The sequence below is a fragment of the Pelophylax lessonae genome, assembly GCF_965119305.1.
Source record: "Pelophylax lessonae genome assembly, chromosome: 3".
NCBI classification, from domain to species: Eukaryota; Metazoa; Chordata; class Amphibia; order Anura; family Ranidae; genus Pelophylax; species Pelophylax lessonae.
This window is the reverse complement of record NC_138770.1, coordinates 365,127,892-365,144,056: the sequence shown is the minus strand read 5'-3', so window position 1 is coordinate 365,144,056 and position 16,165 is coordinate 365,127,892. Positions and strand designations below refer to the sequence as shown.

Here is a 16,165-nt window from a genome sequence, read left to right as displayed (position 1 = left end):
TACTTATAATTTGAAAAACCTGTGTGTAAAATAATCCTTACCTCTGACTGAATAACTTTGATTAGAAAGAAGATATGGTACACTGTTTTTGTAAGCTGAGAAAGTTGGCGACATATTTCCAGATACACTTGGATAGATGGCTCAACCCTTCTTTGTAGCTTGCTCCAGAACAGTGTTAATTCCCTGTAAAAACAAATTACGGAAATTAAAAAAACCCCGCAAGGTTAGATACTGGCTTTGCCACAGCTTTAATCAATGGAAGCAGGCTGTTTCACAACAGGCTGGGGAATATTTAAAAACTGGAGCAAACAAAATTTGGAGCAGCTGTGCATGGCAACCCGCTTCTATTGTCAAGACTTTTTTAGTTATGCTTTGTAAATGAAACGGAAGCTGGCTGATTGATTGCCATGCACAGCTGCTCCAGATTAAGATAAAACCCCTTCATTGTTTCTTTTACTGAAATTAACTATTACTTTTTTTAATAAAAAAGTAAACAATGTAGATTTACTTACATTTTCTTTTTTTTTTTTTAATTGAGTTTCAATAATGGAGTTGAACTAAACTGCTACAAATTTTGAAAAGTATTACACAGATATACACCCTTAAAAAAAACATTTGCGATTTTTTTTTTGCTCAGGTACACAGACTTGCTATCAGTCTATTTTTTCAGGCACTTGTTTACCCAATGGCTAAAGCAGAGACATTGGTAACCCTCAGCAAAACTGACAAGGACCTATAAAACAAAACTGCCTCATTAGGTTTAGGCCTCCAGGTCCTGTTTACACCATTGAGCTGTGGTAACGCATGCATTATTTTAATGCACTGTAGTGCACGGTGTGTAGAAATTGCTATTTGTTCTAAATGGTATCCCAACACATTTCAAACAGACACGTGTTGCACTGTACTAATTTGCGCTGCATTACCAAAAAATAAAAATGGCACTTGCACCCTTTTGTGCATTAGGTAGCCCATTCAAATTAACCGCTTGCCGACCGCCGCAAGTAGATTTACTGCGGCGATCAGCCCCGGCCAGGCAGAGTGACGTTAATTAACGTCACTAGCCTGGGAGGGTCTGGGGAGCGAGCGCGCGCCCGCGGAGGCGCGCTCCCACTCCCGCGCGGTCACGGACCCCCCCGCGCGTGTGACTGGCGGACCCGATGTCCGCCGGTCACTCGGCGATCGTCGGGGGATAGGGAGAAAGTCAGGCGGCTTGTGTAAACAAGCCACCTGTCATTCTCCTCGGTGTAAAAACACTGATCAGACGGATCTATGTAGAACCGTTGATCAGTGTCCTTACAGCTCAAGCCACAGCCAATCACAGTAGAAAGCACGCCCCTAGGGACACACACAGCCCCTCCCTCCCAAATAAAGTTAACCCCTTCACTACCAGTGTATTTTTACAGTAACAGTGCATATGTATAGCACTGATTACTGTAGAAAGGTCACTGGTAACCCCAAAAGTGTCAAAAATGTCAGTCAAGGGTCCGATCTGTCCGCCGCAATGTCGCAGTACCACAAAAAAAAAAAAATCGCAGATCGCCGCCATTACGTGTTAAAAAAAAAAAACAACAAAAATGACAAAAATTTTTCCCTTTGTTAGTAAACGCGATAACTTTTGCGCAAACCAATAAAAATACGCTTTGTGCGATTTTTTTTACCAAACATAGGTAGGATAAAACAAATTGGCGGAAAATGTTAAAAAATTTTGATTTTTACATTTTTTTGGGGGGAATTTCATATAAAAAAATGTGAAAAAAATTGTTATTTTTGCAAAATTTACGCTCTTTTTTTGTTTATAGCACAAAAAGTAAAAAGCGCACAGGTGATCAAATACCACCAAAAGAAAGCTCTGTTTGTGGGAAAAAAAGGACGTCAAATTCATTTAGGTACAGCGTCGCACGACCGCGCAATTGTCCGTTAAAGTCACGCAGTGCCGAATCGCAAAATACCCCCTGGTCGTTTAGCAGCCAAATCCTCCGGGGCTTAAGTGGTTAATAGGCTGCCTTAATGCAACACATGACGTGGTACGTGTGCCAACACAGCACAACAATTTGTACCCAGCCTTAATTGTGTACTGGCAAAAAGGAATGCATTAGTGTGTGATAACAAAAGTTTGTTCGTTTCAGGCATCTATTGCTGTTCAAGACCAACAGGAGAACATATTTAGAGCCTGCATCTGGCCAAAAACGAATTCAATTCTATAATACTGTTGGAAATCTAAAAGAATTGTTTATTACGTGAATAATAAAATGTAAAAACTATATTCTACAAAAAAGCCACATCCTATACCCAAAGCTGTTAGCATTTGAATGTACATACCAGCAAGATTTTAAAGTGGTTCTACAGCCTAGTCCCCCGCATTACGGTAAGGCTCCATGCATGCTAGCTTAAAAACCGCTCCTAGCAGTAGCTTTTGAGCATTTTGCTTTTTTCTGCTTCTAGAAGCAAATTGTGTTATGTGCCCACGCACACTATTTTAGTCTAGAAGCATTTTTGAAGCTTAAGCTTCTAGGAGAAGAACTTTTTTTGTGTTTTTGGGAGCGATTTGCCAGCAGAAAAAAAAAAAAAAAAAGAAAAAGCTCAAAGCTCCTAACTGCTGTTAAAAGCTGGCACAAAAACATTTTGAGCGTTGTTCTGGCATTTTTTTTAGCTAAAGTGTGCATGGAGCCTCTCGTCCACAGAGAGACACATGGAATGAGATACTGTTAGGGTGTCCAAAAGCTGTCCACTGACAGACCTAAAGAAGGGCCTGGGGGCTGGACTGTCTTCAACAGATAGTCAATCCTGCCAAATTAAGTATCCAAGGAATGCTGACATTAGCAAAAACTGAATTTTTGTAAAATCTTACCGTAAAATTCCTTTCTCTGAGTCCTCTGACAGTCGCCGCCCCTCATATAGTCTTCACCAATGGGTATTGACCTTTTATCCACAGGAGCAAGCTAGGCATAAGACAATTTGCATAGACACACCTGTAGGGGGCTGTCCCACTGGTCCAATACCCGCCTGCTATTAGCATTCCCAACTCAGTTTGGTAGCAAGCAGTAGATAGTCCAAAAACCCCACAAAAGAGGGGCGGGGGCGGCGACTGTCAGAGGACTCAGGGAAAGGAATTTTACGGTAAGATTTTACAAAAATTCAGTTTTCTCTTACGTCCTCTGACAGTCACCGCCCCTCATATAGTCTTCACTAATGGGATGTCCCAAAGCAGTGTAGACATGAGGGGTGGGAAGCGCAACCATCACAAAGGTAACGCAGCACCCAGGTCAGAGAAAGGAACCTGATCTGAGCTGATCTGAACCAGAAAGGTAAACTCTAGGTAACAAAGCTCAACAGGAGCAACAACCCAGGAAAGCAAATCAACAAAGGGGAAAACAACCCCAACAGACAGGGACAGGTAAACGCCACGTCCCCCTCAAAGCACGACCATGCACAGGACTTTGCAGCCAAAGGAGGCATCTGCCGATGCCAAAACGTCAAGTTTGTAAAATTTGAAAAGGTGTGCACGGACGACCAAGTCGCTGCCTTGTACACCTGGGCCACCGAAGCCTGATGCCGGAAGGCCCAGGACGCACTCACCGCTCTGGTAGAGTGCGCCTTGACAGGGAAGGGCGGTACCCGTTCACTAATCGAGTAGGCCTGCACAATTGTCTAATACATCTTGAAATGGTTGCCGCAGACGCAGCCATACCCTACCGTGGGTCCTCGGGAAGGACAAAAAGAGAATACGACCTGCGGAAGGATTCAGTAGATGACAGGTACACCCTGATCGCCGGGACAACATCCAAGGAATACAAGGCAAATTCCTTAGGATGTTTAGGATTCGCACACAGCGAAGGCAAGACAATATCCTCGTTAAGATGAAAAGTGGATACCACCTTAAGAAGGAAAGATTGGTGAGGTCGCAAGACCACCTTATCCCTATGAACAACCAGGTAAGGAGAGTGGCAAGACAGGGCTGCCAACTCCGACACTCTGCGGATAGACGTGATCGCCACCAGAAAGGCAACCTTCCGTGACAGCACAGGCAGAGGAATCTCCCTGATGTTCTCAAAAGGAGGACGTTGCAAAACAGAAGGGACCAAATTCAGGTCCCAAGGAGGTAAAAGGTGCTCTCCTAGGGGAAGCCAAATGACGCACCCCTTGAATAAAGGTGCGTATCAAAGAGTTTGACGCCAAAGGGCGCTGGAAAAGGATTGCCAGCGCAGACAACTGACCCTTAATAGTGGTCAGCTCAAGACGCTGGTCCACACCAGATTGCAGGACAGCCAACACCCTCGCCACCGAAAAGGAGGGAGGATGGAAGCCCCTTGATACACACCAAGCAAAATAAGCCTTCCAGGTACGGTAATAGATCTTACCGGACGAAGCCTTCCTAGCCTTGAGCAGGGTAGGAATGACCGCCGCCGAGAGACCCCGATCTCTCAAGACCTGGCTTTCAACAGCCACGCCGTTAAAGCCAGCGACTGTAAAGCAGGATGGAAGATCGGCCCCTGAAACAGTAGATCGTCTTGTAACGGGAGCCGCCAGGGAGGCTCCACGACCAGTCGCATGATGTCCGCGTACCAAGACCGGCGCGGCCAGTCCGTGGGCCACCAGAATCACCAACTTCGGTTCCGAGACCAACCTGCGAAGGAACCTGGACAACAACTGAATCGGGGGGAAGGCATAAATCAGTCGATACCAATTCCACCGCCTGAGCGTCCGCCAGAGGATCGCGCGTTCTTGCCACGAACCTTCCCACCTTGTTGTTCAGCCGAGATGCGAACAGATCCACATCCGGGGATCCCCATTTCACACACAGCATCTGAAACACCTCCGGGTGTTAGGACCATCCCACCTGGTCCAGGGTCTGGTGGCTCAGATAATCGACCTGCCAGTTCTCCACACCTGGAATGTGAACTGCCAAAATCGCCGGGACCTGCGTCTCAGCCCAAGACAGAATTTTGGTCAATTCCAGGGCCGCCCAGCAACTCCTGGTGCCCCCTTGGTGATTGATGCAAGCCACCGCAGTTGCGTTGTCCATCAGGGCGGCCCCGAAGATGATCCGACAACGGAGCAAGCATAGTCTGATTGCTCGCAGTTCCAAGATGTTTATTGGCAGGGAGGATTCCTCCTCCGACCAAGTGCCCTGGGCAGACAGAGTGCCCAGAACGCCACCCCAGCCCGACAGGCTGGCGTCCGTGAAGATCACTGTCCACAACAACGGCCGGAAAGGATTTCCCCTTCGTCAGAGCCGGAGACTGGAGCCACCACAGATCCTCTCTTACTTGGTGACTCAAAGATATCCTCCTTTCCAATGATGGGGGATGCCTGTCCCATCTGGCCAGGATCTCCGCTTGAGATAGTGTGTGGAACTGTGCAAATGGTATTGCCTCGAAGGCTGACACCATCAACCGCAGGGACCGCATGCAGGTCCTGAGCGATGAGGATTCGTTGTCCCTTAGGGACCCGATCTCGTTCTGCAGAGTCTGGAGTTTGTTCTCCGGCAGAAAGACTTTTGCTTGGGCGGAATCCAGGACCATCCCCAAGTAAGGGAGGCGAACAGAAGGGGACAAAGTCGACTTCTGAAAGTTGATGGTCCAACCCGAACTCCTGGAGCGTCTGAACCGTGGTTGACAGATCGCGACTCGGACTGGAACTCGATCTTAGCAGGAGATCGTCCAAGTATCCCAAGATCGCAATCCCCTGTGCCCGCAACAGGGCCAGAACCAGAGCCAACACTTTGGTAAACACCCTTGGAGCCGAAGCGAGACCGAAAGGTAACCCCACAAACTGATAGTGTTCCTCCGCGATTGCAAATCAGAGGTACCTCTGATGACCCTTGAATATGGGGATGTGCAAATACGCATCCTTGAGGTCGATTCAAGCCAGGAAGTCTTCCTGGCTCAAGGAGGCTACCACTGAACGGAGTGATTCCATACGGAACTTCTGAACCCACACAAAGCGGTTCAGAGCCTTCAAGTCCAGAATCGGACGTACCTTGCCCTCCTTTCTGGGCACAGTGAACAGATTCGAATAAAACCCCCAAAATCTGTCCCGATGCAGCACCGGGACGATCACCCCCTGGGCGAGGAGATCCTGAACCGCCCGTTGAAGATCTTGTAAACGATCTGGGGTCAAACGAAGATTTGAGGGAAAGAACCTGTCCGCTGGGCGCGATAGGAAATCGATCTTGTATCCTGATCGAATGATTTCCTGAACCCACCCGTCCTGAATCCGGACCAGCCAAGGTTCGGGGAAACCGTGCAGACGTCCCCCCACCCCTGGAATGGGTGAGGGCGCCCCTTCAGATCGAGGCGGACTGGGCCGCCGTGCCAGTGTGGGCGGCTTTGGACTTGCCCGCCCAAGGCTTCTTCTGGCCACCATGGCCCTTGAAGGATTTGCCCTTGTCCTGTGCCTTGAAGGACCCCTGATTTGGTTTAAAGGAAGGGCCCCGCTTACCGTGGAAAAACTTACCCTTGGGAGCTTGGGGCAGCAGAGTGCTTTTTCCCCCAGTGACCCCCTTAACCAATTCGTCCAGGGAGTCCCCAAAAAGGCGATTCCCCGCATAAGGGATGTCAGACAGTCTTTCTGGAGGTCTGGTCAGCCGACCAGCTCTTTAGCCCTACCATACGAGGGATCATCACTGCGACAGAAGATGGTCGGGAGACTAAAGGGGCCTCATCCAAGGCTGCGTCACACAGGTATAAAAAAACAGCCTGAATAATCTGGTCCACCATCTCCAAAGTAGCAGGAGGGGTGGAATCAGCCACAAGGATGCGTCTGAGCACCTTGGCCCACTCTACCACAGCCTGAGAGACCATTACAGAGGCGAAAACAGGTTTCATCAAAGAACCCGCCACCATATAGGAGTGGCGAGTAAGCAATTCCACCCGCCTATCCGTAGGGTCCGTAAACACCAGAGAATCCTCCGATCAGAGTGGTCTTGTTCAACCTGGACACTGTGTGATCCACCTTAAGGGCCACGGTCCAGCGCGAATCCGTTGGAGACGCAAAGGGATAACGGTACTGAAACCGCTTTGGCACCACAAAATGGCACTTCAAATTGCGCCATTGTTCGTTCACCGTTTCGTGAAACTCAGAATTAACGAAACAAGGGCGCCAGGTCGGAGTAGTGTTTAAATTAAGAACAAATTTATTGCAATGCACTTACATTTAAAAGAATCAACATCAGCATTCAGATGAAAAGCATGGATCCCCAACGATAGGTGCCAAGGGGTGGTTGGAATGCAAGCACCCAGCAACAGGTGTGTTCACAGATCCAGGGATGGAGGATGGGGAGTGGATGATCCGGAGATCCCAAGGGAAGGGGATCTCGTTGTGCCTCCTCCTGGGAACATCCGCGACGCACAGCGCAGGCCGGATGCAGCGTCACAAGACACTGCCAGTTCCTCCACGGAAGCCGGCAGGAGACAGCTGAGACTGTGGAGAGGACGGGCCGCAACGTTGTTTCAGAGGATCAACCTCCTTCGTCAGGCCCGTGAAATTCAGCGGGACAAGGAAACACTTGTGCCGCTTTCTGGGTTCTGCGGGTCACAAAATTAGACTGCTTACCCGGCGGGTGGAGCTCATCCTCTAAATGTAGTGCATCTTTAACCTAACTAATAAGCGCAGGCATAGCTGCGCGTTCTCTGGCCGTCCCAGGGGGGGAATCATCCCCCTTCTCATCCTCCGCCTCCCCGTCTGACAGAGGACTGAGACCCTTCAGGGGGTACGCTGTCCATGGCAACCATATCAGACTCAGAAGAGTGAGAAAGCCTAGGCAATTTTCTAGGAGCCCGTTCAGACATCAACAGATCAACTTTGGACGCTAAAGTCGCAAGTGCAGCAGTAATCGCAGGCGATTCAGGCGTACCTGAATCTTCCACCAGAGCTGGGGGGAATTTGCTGTCCTGGGAATCCATAAAAACGTTATGGCGCTGGCCCTTTAAAACTGCGATAGCGGCAAATCCCCCCTGCAATGCACCGCAATGAGGACTAGCCTGAGACACCCCACAGGGAGGAATATAACCGATAGCAAAGGAATATCCCCTTAAAACAGCATAAAAAGTCCCACAGAAGTGTAGCTATACAGTTACCACGCTTGCTGAACGATCTGGCTGCATGAAGAAAGGAAGTGATGTCACACCGCTAGAGGCTAAATAGGACTCGGGCCAAGGAAAAATGGTTGCCAATAGAAAGTAATGGGGAGGCTCCGGGAAAATGGCCACCGAACACATGTACAAAAACCTTGCCCCACTAAAGATGGCGCCGGAAAGGGCGCAATACACTACATGGAAAATGGCTGCTGAATGCCCTTACTGAAGCCAGAACAGCCTGCCCACACCCAAAATGGCAGCCCTCGCACGTATGCCTGCACCCCCAAACTCTCACTAAACAGTGCCGAAGGGTTCAGGGAACCCCACAACCCCCCACAGCGTGGCTCAGCCGCAATAGCTTTCCCGCAGGGACCGGGAGGAAACGCGGGGCCCAGACACACAGACATGAGGGGGATAACACAGACTCCAGCAGACTGTCGTCCCCCTGACAGAGGCCCCACATACACCCCAGGACATGCAATGTCACAAAACAACAGAGGTGGTATCATGGTTACTTACCGATCCACAATGGCATGGGTGCCTCTCTGCGACGGGAAGCCTCCCACCCCTGGTGGTGGGGGTGCCGTCAGCCAAAACAGGATTCTAGCAACACGCGGGAGGACGCAGTTGAGACATCCTAGTTAAGTGGCCACTTCGCGGGCTTTTGTCCCTGAGGACAGGGACAGGTCTTTTGCGAGGCCAGGGCGTACGCATAGCCTGCTAAATGATCGATGGCGGGCTGGGATTCCGTAAGGCTCTAGTACAACCAGTCCGATTCCCAGCTCCGCAAAAGCTGTACAGTGCAAGAAAACACACTTAGCATAAAATAAAATGTAAGAAAACAGAAGAAAAGGCTGAGACGGTAGCCCCAGCACAGGGAAGTCTATCTTACTCCTAACTAGGCAAAAGACAAACTGAGCTGGGAATGCTGATGGCAGGGGGGTATTGGACCAGTGGGACAGCCCCCTACAGGTGTGTCTATGCAAATTGTTTGTGTTTTTAACAAGTCTTATGTCTAGCTTGCTCCTGTGGATAAAAGGTCAATACCCATTGGTGAAAACTATATGAGAGGCGGCGACTGTCAAGAGGACGTAAGAGAAAGCCTATTAGGATTGTAAAGTAACCCCACTGACACGGAACTCAAGAGTATATTCCCACAAAGTCTACTTAACCGAAAGGGATACAAGGGTAGGAAGGGGGAAAAAAGGTAAACTGCAACCATAGATTGGTGAAAAGGGCCTGCCTTATAAGGGGCAACTTGTGACGTTTATAAATATTTTATGTTAGTTGAAGACAAGGTTGTCTCTGGGGTGGTGAAGGCTGTTATTCACAAGGTCTTTTTGCTATGCACAGATTAGGATTAATGTTTTTTTTATATTGATTGTAAAACTATATTTTTCTTACTTAGTCTGGATACATGCCATATTAGTGCCAAAAGTAATCACTTCGAAGGTGGGGTCTTCCCTCTTTGTCCTTCCCCATTATTTTTTTGCACCAGAAATGAGCCTAGAAAATAGACCATCCAGCATGGTTCTAGAGATCTAAGGACCAAAATCAGTTCAGCAAAGTGTCTATAGCTGGGAACAGGAAATGTAGGTTTGTTGCTAAGGACAAGCATCTGATTAAGGGCAGAACGAGGGAAGGCATTTGGAGAAGCTTACTCAAGAAGCAGAGGATCAGTCACAGAAGAAAGACCTTATTGCCAGTTGTTTGGGTCTTACAAAAAGGTTCAGGATTTGCTATATCCCCAACATGGTGTACCTTTAACAGGGACCCATCGTCTGCCTGCTGAAAATCCTTGGGGACAGAGAGCCCTACAGCAATGGGTTCTGCTTGCCACGCAAGAGATGAGGAGCATCTTGATGTACAAAACTTGGTGTGGAGACTACCAGTTGAGCTAGGTGCCAATGCACTTTTAAATAAAGACCATGTAGTCGAGAATAGTACTCCTAACGTTGTCCAACACAGGGACCAGGGTACTTGACCTGTAGCAGGGAGGACACTAGCATCCTCACAGGAGGTGAAAGCAGTGCAACAATTAAGCAATGTCCAATAGAAAACAACTCAAGTTAGATCCCACCAACAAAGAGGGCCCCCCTCTGTTCCGGGTAGTGAGACTGAATCCCCAAGTATAGGGACTCTCCGGGTGGTAGAAAATGCTACTCCACTTGCCTGAAGGGACTGCAGGATCACATCAGGGACCACCTGAATCATAGAGGCAATGTGGGTTTATTGATCATAGCAATAGGGTAGGTTGTTGGGGAAAACCCCCTCAGGATGATAAACTCTCTCCCACTCTGATGGGGAAAAGAAGTAAAAGCTACCAGTTTACGAAGTGCCCCAAGGCACACAAGGGGTAAACGTTTCTAGCAAGGATTTGAGGTGAAAAGCATTGCTTGCCAGTGGCATGTAGCCACCAATGTTAAGACAGCTGAGAGGCCCCATCTGGTTGAATCTTGAGGTTATGGGTCCTTTTGAAGGATCCTGACTGCAAGGGTTAATAAATAAAAATAAAATAAAAACGATTTACCATAAAATCCCTTTCTCCCAGTTCATTCAAGGACACAACCCAGCAAAATTCTTGACAAAGTCAGGAGTATGAAATAAAAAAAAAAAAAAAAAAGCACCACCTATGGGCAAGTCTTTATTGAAGACTAAATGCACCCCCCACCGCCAATCTGCTATATGCAGCAAAGTTAGTTTTAAAACAGTACAGGGGAGGGGGGAAATGTATCCTTCAATGAACTCAAAGGGATTTTTTAGTAAGTAGAAAAAAAATCCAGTTCTCTAACATTCATTGAAGGTCACAGCCAGGCAAGATTCTTGAGCGCAAGGATGTCCCAAAGAAGCGACCACTGAATGGTGGGAAAGAAGTGCAAAAAAACCCAACAACCCCCTTGGGAACAGAAACCTCAAACTGTTGCCTGCAAAAACCTTACGGCCAAAAACCCATCTGAAGATTTCAACTGTTTAAAACTTGGCTATCTGTCCATATCTTTTCCAGGTAAGAAGTTCTGCAAACTTAACACACTGATGTCCGATGCTGGAAATCCCTAGACGCACTAATTGCTCTAGTTCAGTACACAATGCAAGGAATAGGGAGAACCTGACCCATAATGACAGAGACCTGAACAGTCTAATCCAGGGGACTTCAAACTATGGCCTTCCAGTTGTTCACGAACTACAATTTCCATCATGCCTAGTCATGTTGATGAATGTCCGTTTTCCAATGCCTCATGGGATGTGTAGTTCTGCAACAGCTGGAGGGTGGTAGTTTGAGGATCCCTGGTCTAATCCAACAGAAAATAGTAGTAAAGAAAGCTAAACATTTGCACGAACCATCCACTTTCAAAAAAAAAAAAAAAAAGTCAGCCTTCTGGAAGACATAGCAGATAGATACACACAAATAGCCCAAACCACATCCAAGGAAGAAAGAGCATTTTCCTTTGGTCTACAATTCCCCTTGGAACGGAGGCAAACATGCCCTGGAGAAACCAACCCTGCACCGCCCCGTACAGAGCCCATAGGTGAGACAGAAGGAGGTGAAAAATGGACAGAAAAAAAAAATCTGTGGTGGGCAAGAATAAAATTCTGTTTTGTAGCCAGACACAAGAACTACGTGGACCCCGTTATCAGAGATAAGGGATGTCCACTGGCCTGCGAACCCCCAAAGATGACCCTGTCACCCTGGAGATGGGTAGTAAGCATACATACTGGAGACCTCTGTTGACACTATCCACCACCGACTATTATGCTCACTCCCCATTAAGGACAGCATGTTACCATATGTTGATAGTAAAGAATATAAAAGCAAGGCCAACAAACTAAAAAGGAGTTTTTAGGAAAAGTAAATGAAAATAAAAAAAGATGAAAAATACCAAAGGGATAAGGAGGATTACGCCAGGAATAAAGTAAAAAAAATGTCAGGAAGAAGAAATAAATTCAAGCAATATTTCCTTGAAGAGATACACACTAGAAAACGGAAGTGAAGGGACATCTGATAGAAATAGTACACCTAGTAATAGACTTTCAGGGGTGAGAACAATTGCACAACATAGTGGCACCCCTACACCCATCCGAAATACATTTCTGCAGTCTAGAGTTGAGCCACCCAGAGTAAACACCAAGACGTAAACCACCTAGAGACAAAAGAGGGAACAGCAATCCGCATCCCAACCAGTATGGTATGGGACCTTACCCTAGGCCAGTGTTTCTCAACTCCGGTCCTCAGGGCAAACAGGCCAGGTTTGCAAGAAAACTGAAATACATCACAGGTGATATAATTTGCTGCTCAGTGATTTATAGTCTGCATTTCTCCAAGGGAATACTTAAAATCTGACCTATTAGTGTGCCCTGAGGACCGGAGTTGAGAAACACTGCCCTAGGCCATGTAGAGGTGGACATAGGGGTAGAGGATGAGGAGGATATGGATCTCAATATGCTCCCAATTATGAACCACCACCCCAATATGGACCACCTCAGTGGCAGGGGGAATGGAGAGAACCCTACACAAGAGATATAAAGGCTGTAGAGTGGGGAGCAAAAAGAAAAAGAGGACTAGGTGAATGAATTTTCAATTTAACCTGTTCCAGACCGACCACATCCAATTTACTGTGGCAGGGCAGCTCTCCTACACAAACCGACTTAGACCTACTTTGGTCGCAAGCCTGCAGCTAGGGGGCGAGTGCACGCCGCCGGCGTGCTCCCACCCCCACTCGGCAGCGGGGACTCCGATGCACGGGGCAGGTGGCTCCGATTACCGCTTAACACCTGTGATCGTTCCCGCTGAGAGAGAACAATGGTCAGCTGTTGTAAACACAGCTGACCGTTGTTCTCTCTGGAATGATTACAGAGCCCCTGTGATCCTTCTATATAGGATCACAGGTCTCTGATCATTTCACATATTTTAACAATACTGATCAATGTATCCATTGATGGTGCTATTACAACTACAGTTTTACTCTCGAAATTGGTCATGCTGGTTTTATGCATATTGGATTGAGAATATCAACTAGTCCTTTTTGTATTACTCTGTTGATGTATATGTATACTTTCTGTATGTTTTTTTTACCTGTATGTATTCATTAATAAATGTGATCTTTTTCCTGAAAGCCTTGCCACATCTCTCATTTAAAGTCCCAACCCTCTTTCTTTTATCCTTATTGAATCGGGATGGAGACGCACAGCAGTTCCAACCGTCCGTCTAACCCAAAGTCCGAAACCTCCCCCCCTTATACACTGATCATTTCACAAGCCATGCACTCCCACAGAATCACTCCCCTAGGCTCACATTTAACCCCTTGATCAACCAGTATTAACCCCTTCCCTGGCAGTGTCATTCATAAAGTAAAAGTGCATATTTTTAGCACTGATTATCATAGTAATGTCACTGGTCCCCCCAAAAGTGTCAAAAATGTCAGTTAGGGGTCCGATCTGTCCGCCGCAATGTCGCAGTCCTGCAAAAAAAAAAAAAAATCACAGATCGCCGCCATTACTCGTTAAAGGGGGAAAAAATAGTTTTTTTCTTTTTAGAATTGTCGCTTTTTTTTGTTTATAGTGCAAAAAATAAAAATTGCAGAGGTGATCAAATACCACCAAAAAGAAAGCTATTTGTGGGGAAAAAAGGACATCAATTTTATTTGGGTACAGCGTCGCACAACCGTGCAAATTTCCTTTAAATTAAACGCAGTGCCGAATCGCAAAATATGGCCTGGTCATTAAGGGGGAAAATCTTCCGGTCTAGAAGTGGTTAAGTGATATAGTGTTCATACAGGAGGAATTATTGGTTTTAGAAAAGGGGATCAAGTATACACAAATTTGAAACAATTTAGAGACCACAGGTTTATCATAAAAAATGGATTTTTGTAAAATCTTACCGTAAAATCCTTTTCTCTTAGCTCATTGACAGACGTAGTCCTCGGTGATTCAACACCCTCGGGTTATGCTGCCCTCTACAGGAGTAGGACTAGACAGGAAAGAAAACGTTCTGGCCACACCCTAGGGGCAGTCCCAGAGGGTATATCCTCTCACTTCCTGCTCTAGCAAATCAGTTATGTCACAAAGCAGTGTTTAGAGAATTTAACCCAACTCAAAAACAGAGGGGCGGGTACTACGTCTGTCAATGAGCCAAGAGAAAAGGATTTTACGGTAAGATTTTACAAAAATCCATTTTTCTCTATCGCTCATTGACAGACGTAGTCCTCGGTGATTCAACACCCTCGGGACGTCCCAAAGCAGTACCACAAATGAGGGGTGGGAAAATGGAAATCAAATCCAATCTAGAATGCCCAACCGGTGCCAACTAGAAGTTTACAATGCTCATCCTCAATGATGAGACTCAACAGAAATTTTTCAACAGAAAAAAACCCCCGAGGTAGACCACCGGTCTCCACAAATTGCGGCCTGCAAAACCTTGCGGCCAAATGAGGCATCCGCCGATGCCATCACATCAATCTTATAAAATTTTGTAAAGGTATGTACCGACGACCAGGTGGCCGCCTTACATACCTGGACCACTGACGCCTGATGGCGATAGGCCCAGGAAGTACTGAGCGCTCGAGTGAAGTGCGCCCTAACAGGGAACGGAGGATTAATAGACCCTTAATAGAATAAGCCTGTACCACCGTATGACTGATCCATGTAGATATGGTCGCGGCAGACACAGGCAACCCCCTTCAAGGGCTATCCGTGATCACAAAAAGTGAGTCCGTCTTACGAAAACAAGTTCGTAGTAGTCAAGTGTATCTTTCTGAACCCCATCCAAGGAGTGTAATGCAAACTCCCAAGGATGGCTAGTCTTAGGACACGGGGAAGGTAACACAATACTTTTATTCAGATGAAAAACTCTGAAAACCACTTTAGGAAGGAAGGATGGATTCGGAAGAAGAACCACCTTATCCCTATGAACCACCAGATATGGGGAACGACAAGATAATGCGGCCAGTTCTGACACCCTGCGTGCAGAAGTAATGGCCACCAAGAAGGCCACCTTCTGGGATAATGTAAGCAAGGGAATCTCCCTAATATCTTCAAAGAGAAGTTTCTGAAGGACCGACCACACTAAATTAAGATCCCAGGCGGTAAGGGTGCACGCAATGGCGAAGCCAGATGTCGCACCCCCTGGATGAAATTCCGCACCAAGGAATGATTAGCCAAAGGTTTCTTGAAAGAAGATTGCCAACGCCGAAAACCTGACCCTTGATCGTGCTCAAGGATAGTTTCTGCTCAACCCCTTGTTGCAGACAGACCAAAATTCGGGTCACCGAATAGGTATTTGGGGGAAATCCAATAGATTCACACCATGCAATATAAGACTTCCATGTGCTGGAAGTCGCTTTCCTTGCTTTAACTGGAGGTAGGAATAACTGAAGCTGACACTCCCTTGTCCTTCAGTACCTGGGTCTCAATGGCCAGGCCATTAAGCCAGCGACTGTAAAGCAAGATGGAAGATCGGTCCCTGAGACCGCAAATCCTCCCTGAGAGGAAGTCTCCAAGGAGCGTCCGCGACTAGCCTCACCAAGTCGGCGTACCAGGCTCGACGAGATCAGTCCGGAATTTCCAGAATAACTGGAATTCCCTCCACCTCTATCCTGCGAAGAAGTTCCCGCAGCAACTTGAGAGGATGGAAGGCATGCCGTAGCTGATACTGCCCCCACGGGGCGATCAGCGTTTCTGCTGCATCCGCTAGAGGATCGCGGCGCGAGCTACAAACCTCCGCACCTTCCTGTTAAGCCAAGGTGCCAACAGATCCACATCCGGGATGTCCCAATGAAGGGACAGCTAGTGAAAAACCTCTGGATGAAGAGGCCATATGCGATTGGATCCGAATCGGGCTGCTCTAGAGCTGCTCGATCCAGTAAATCAGACAAAATCTGATCGCGCTCAGTTCCGATACCCTTATTGGTAATCTGGATACTATCGGAAGAAATGACTTCCCCTGGTTGAGCATCGGAGACTTCCTGGTCCGCTCGCTCAACCGGATCCGATTGTCCAGGGAATCGGAATTCTGATTCCATTAAAAAAGAATCTCCTTCAGGAGAATTCGGGTATGAGACTGGGTATACGGTACTGCCTCTAAGAAGGCCACC

General features: G+C 47.3%; 1 protein-coding gene across 1 annotated transcript in view; it reads right to left on the bottom strand.

Moving 5' to 3' along the window:
* The window catches only part of ZNF292 (zinc finger protein 292), a 176,804-nt gene that overhangs the window by 23,966 nt on the left and 136,673 nt on the right, over positions 1 to 16,165 (bottom strand). The window contains exon 7 of the mRNA XM_082249212.1: positions 42 to 183. Within this exon, the coding sequence (XP_082105338.1) occupies positions 42 to 183 (142 nt within the window). The remainder of the gene's footprint in view (positions 1 to 41; positions 184 to 16,165) is intronic.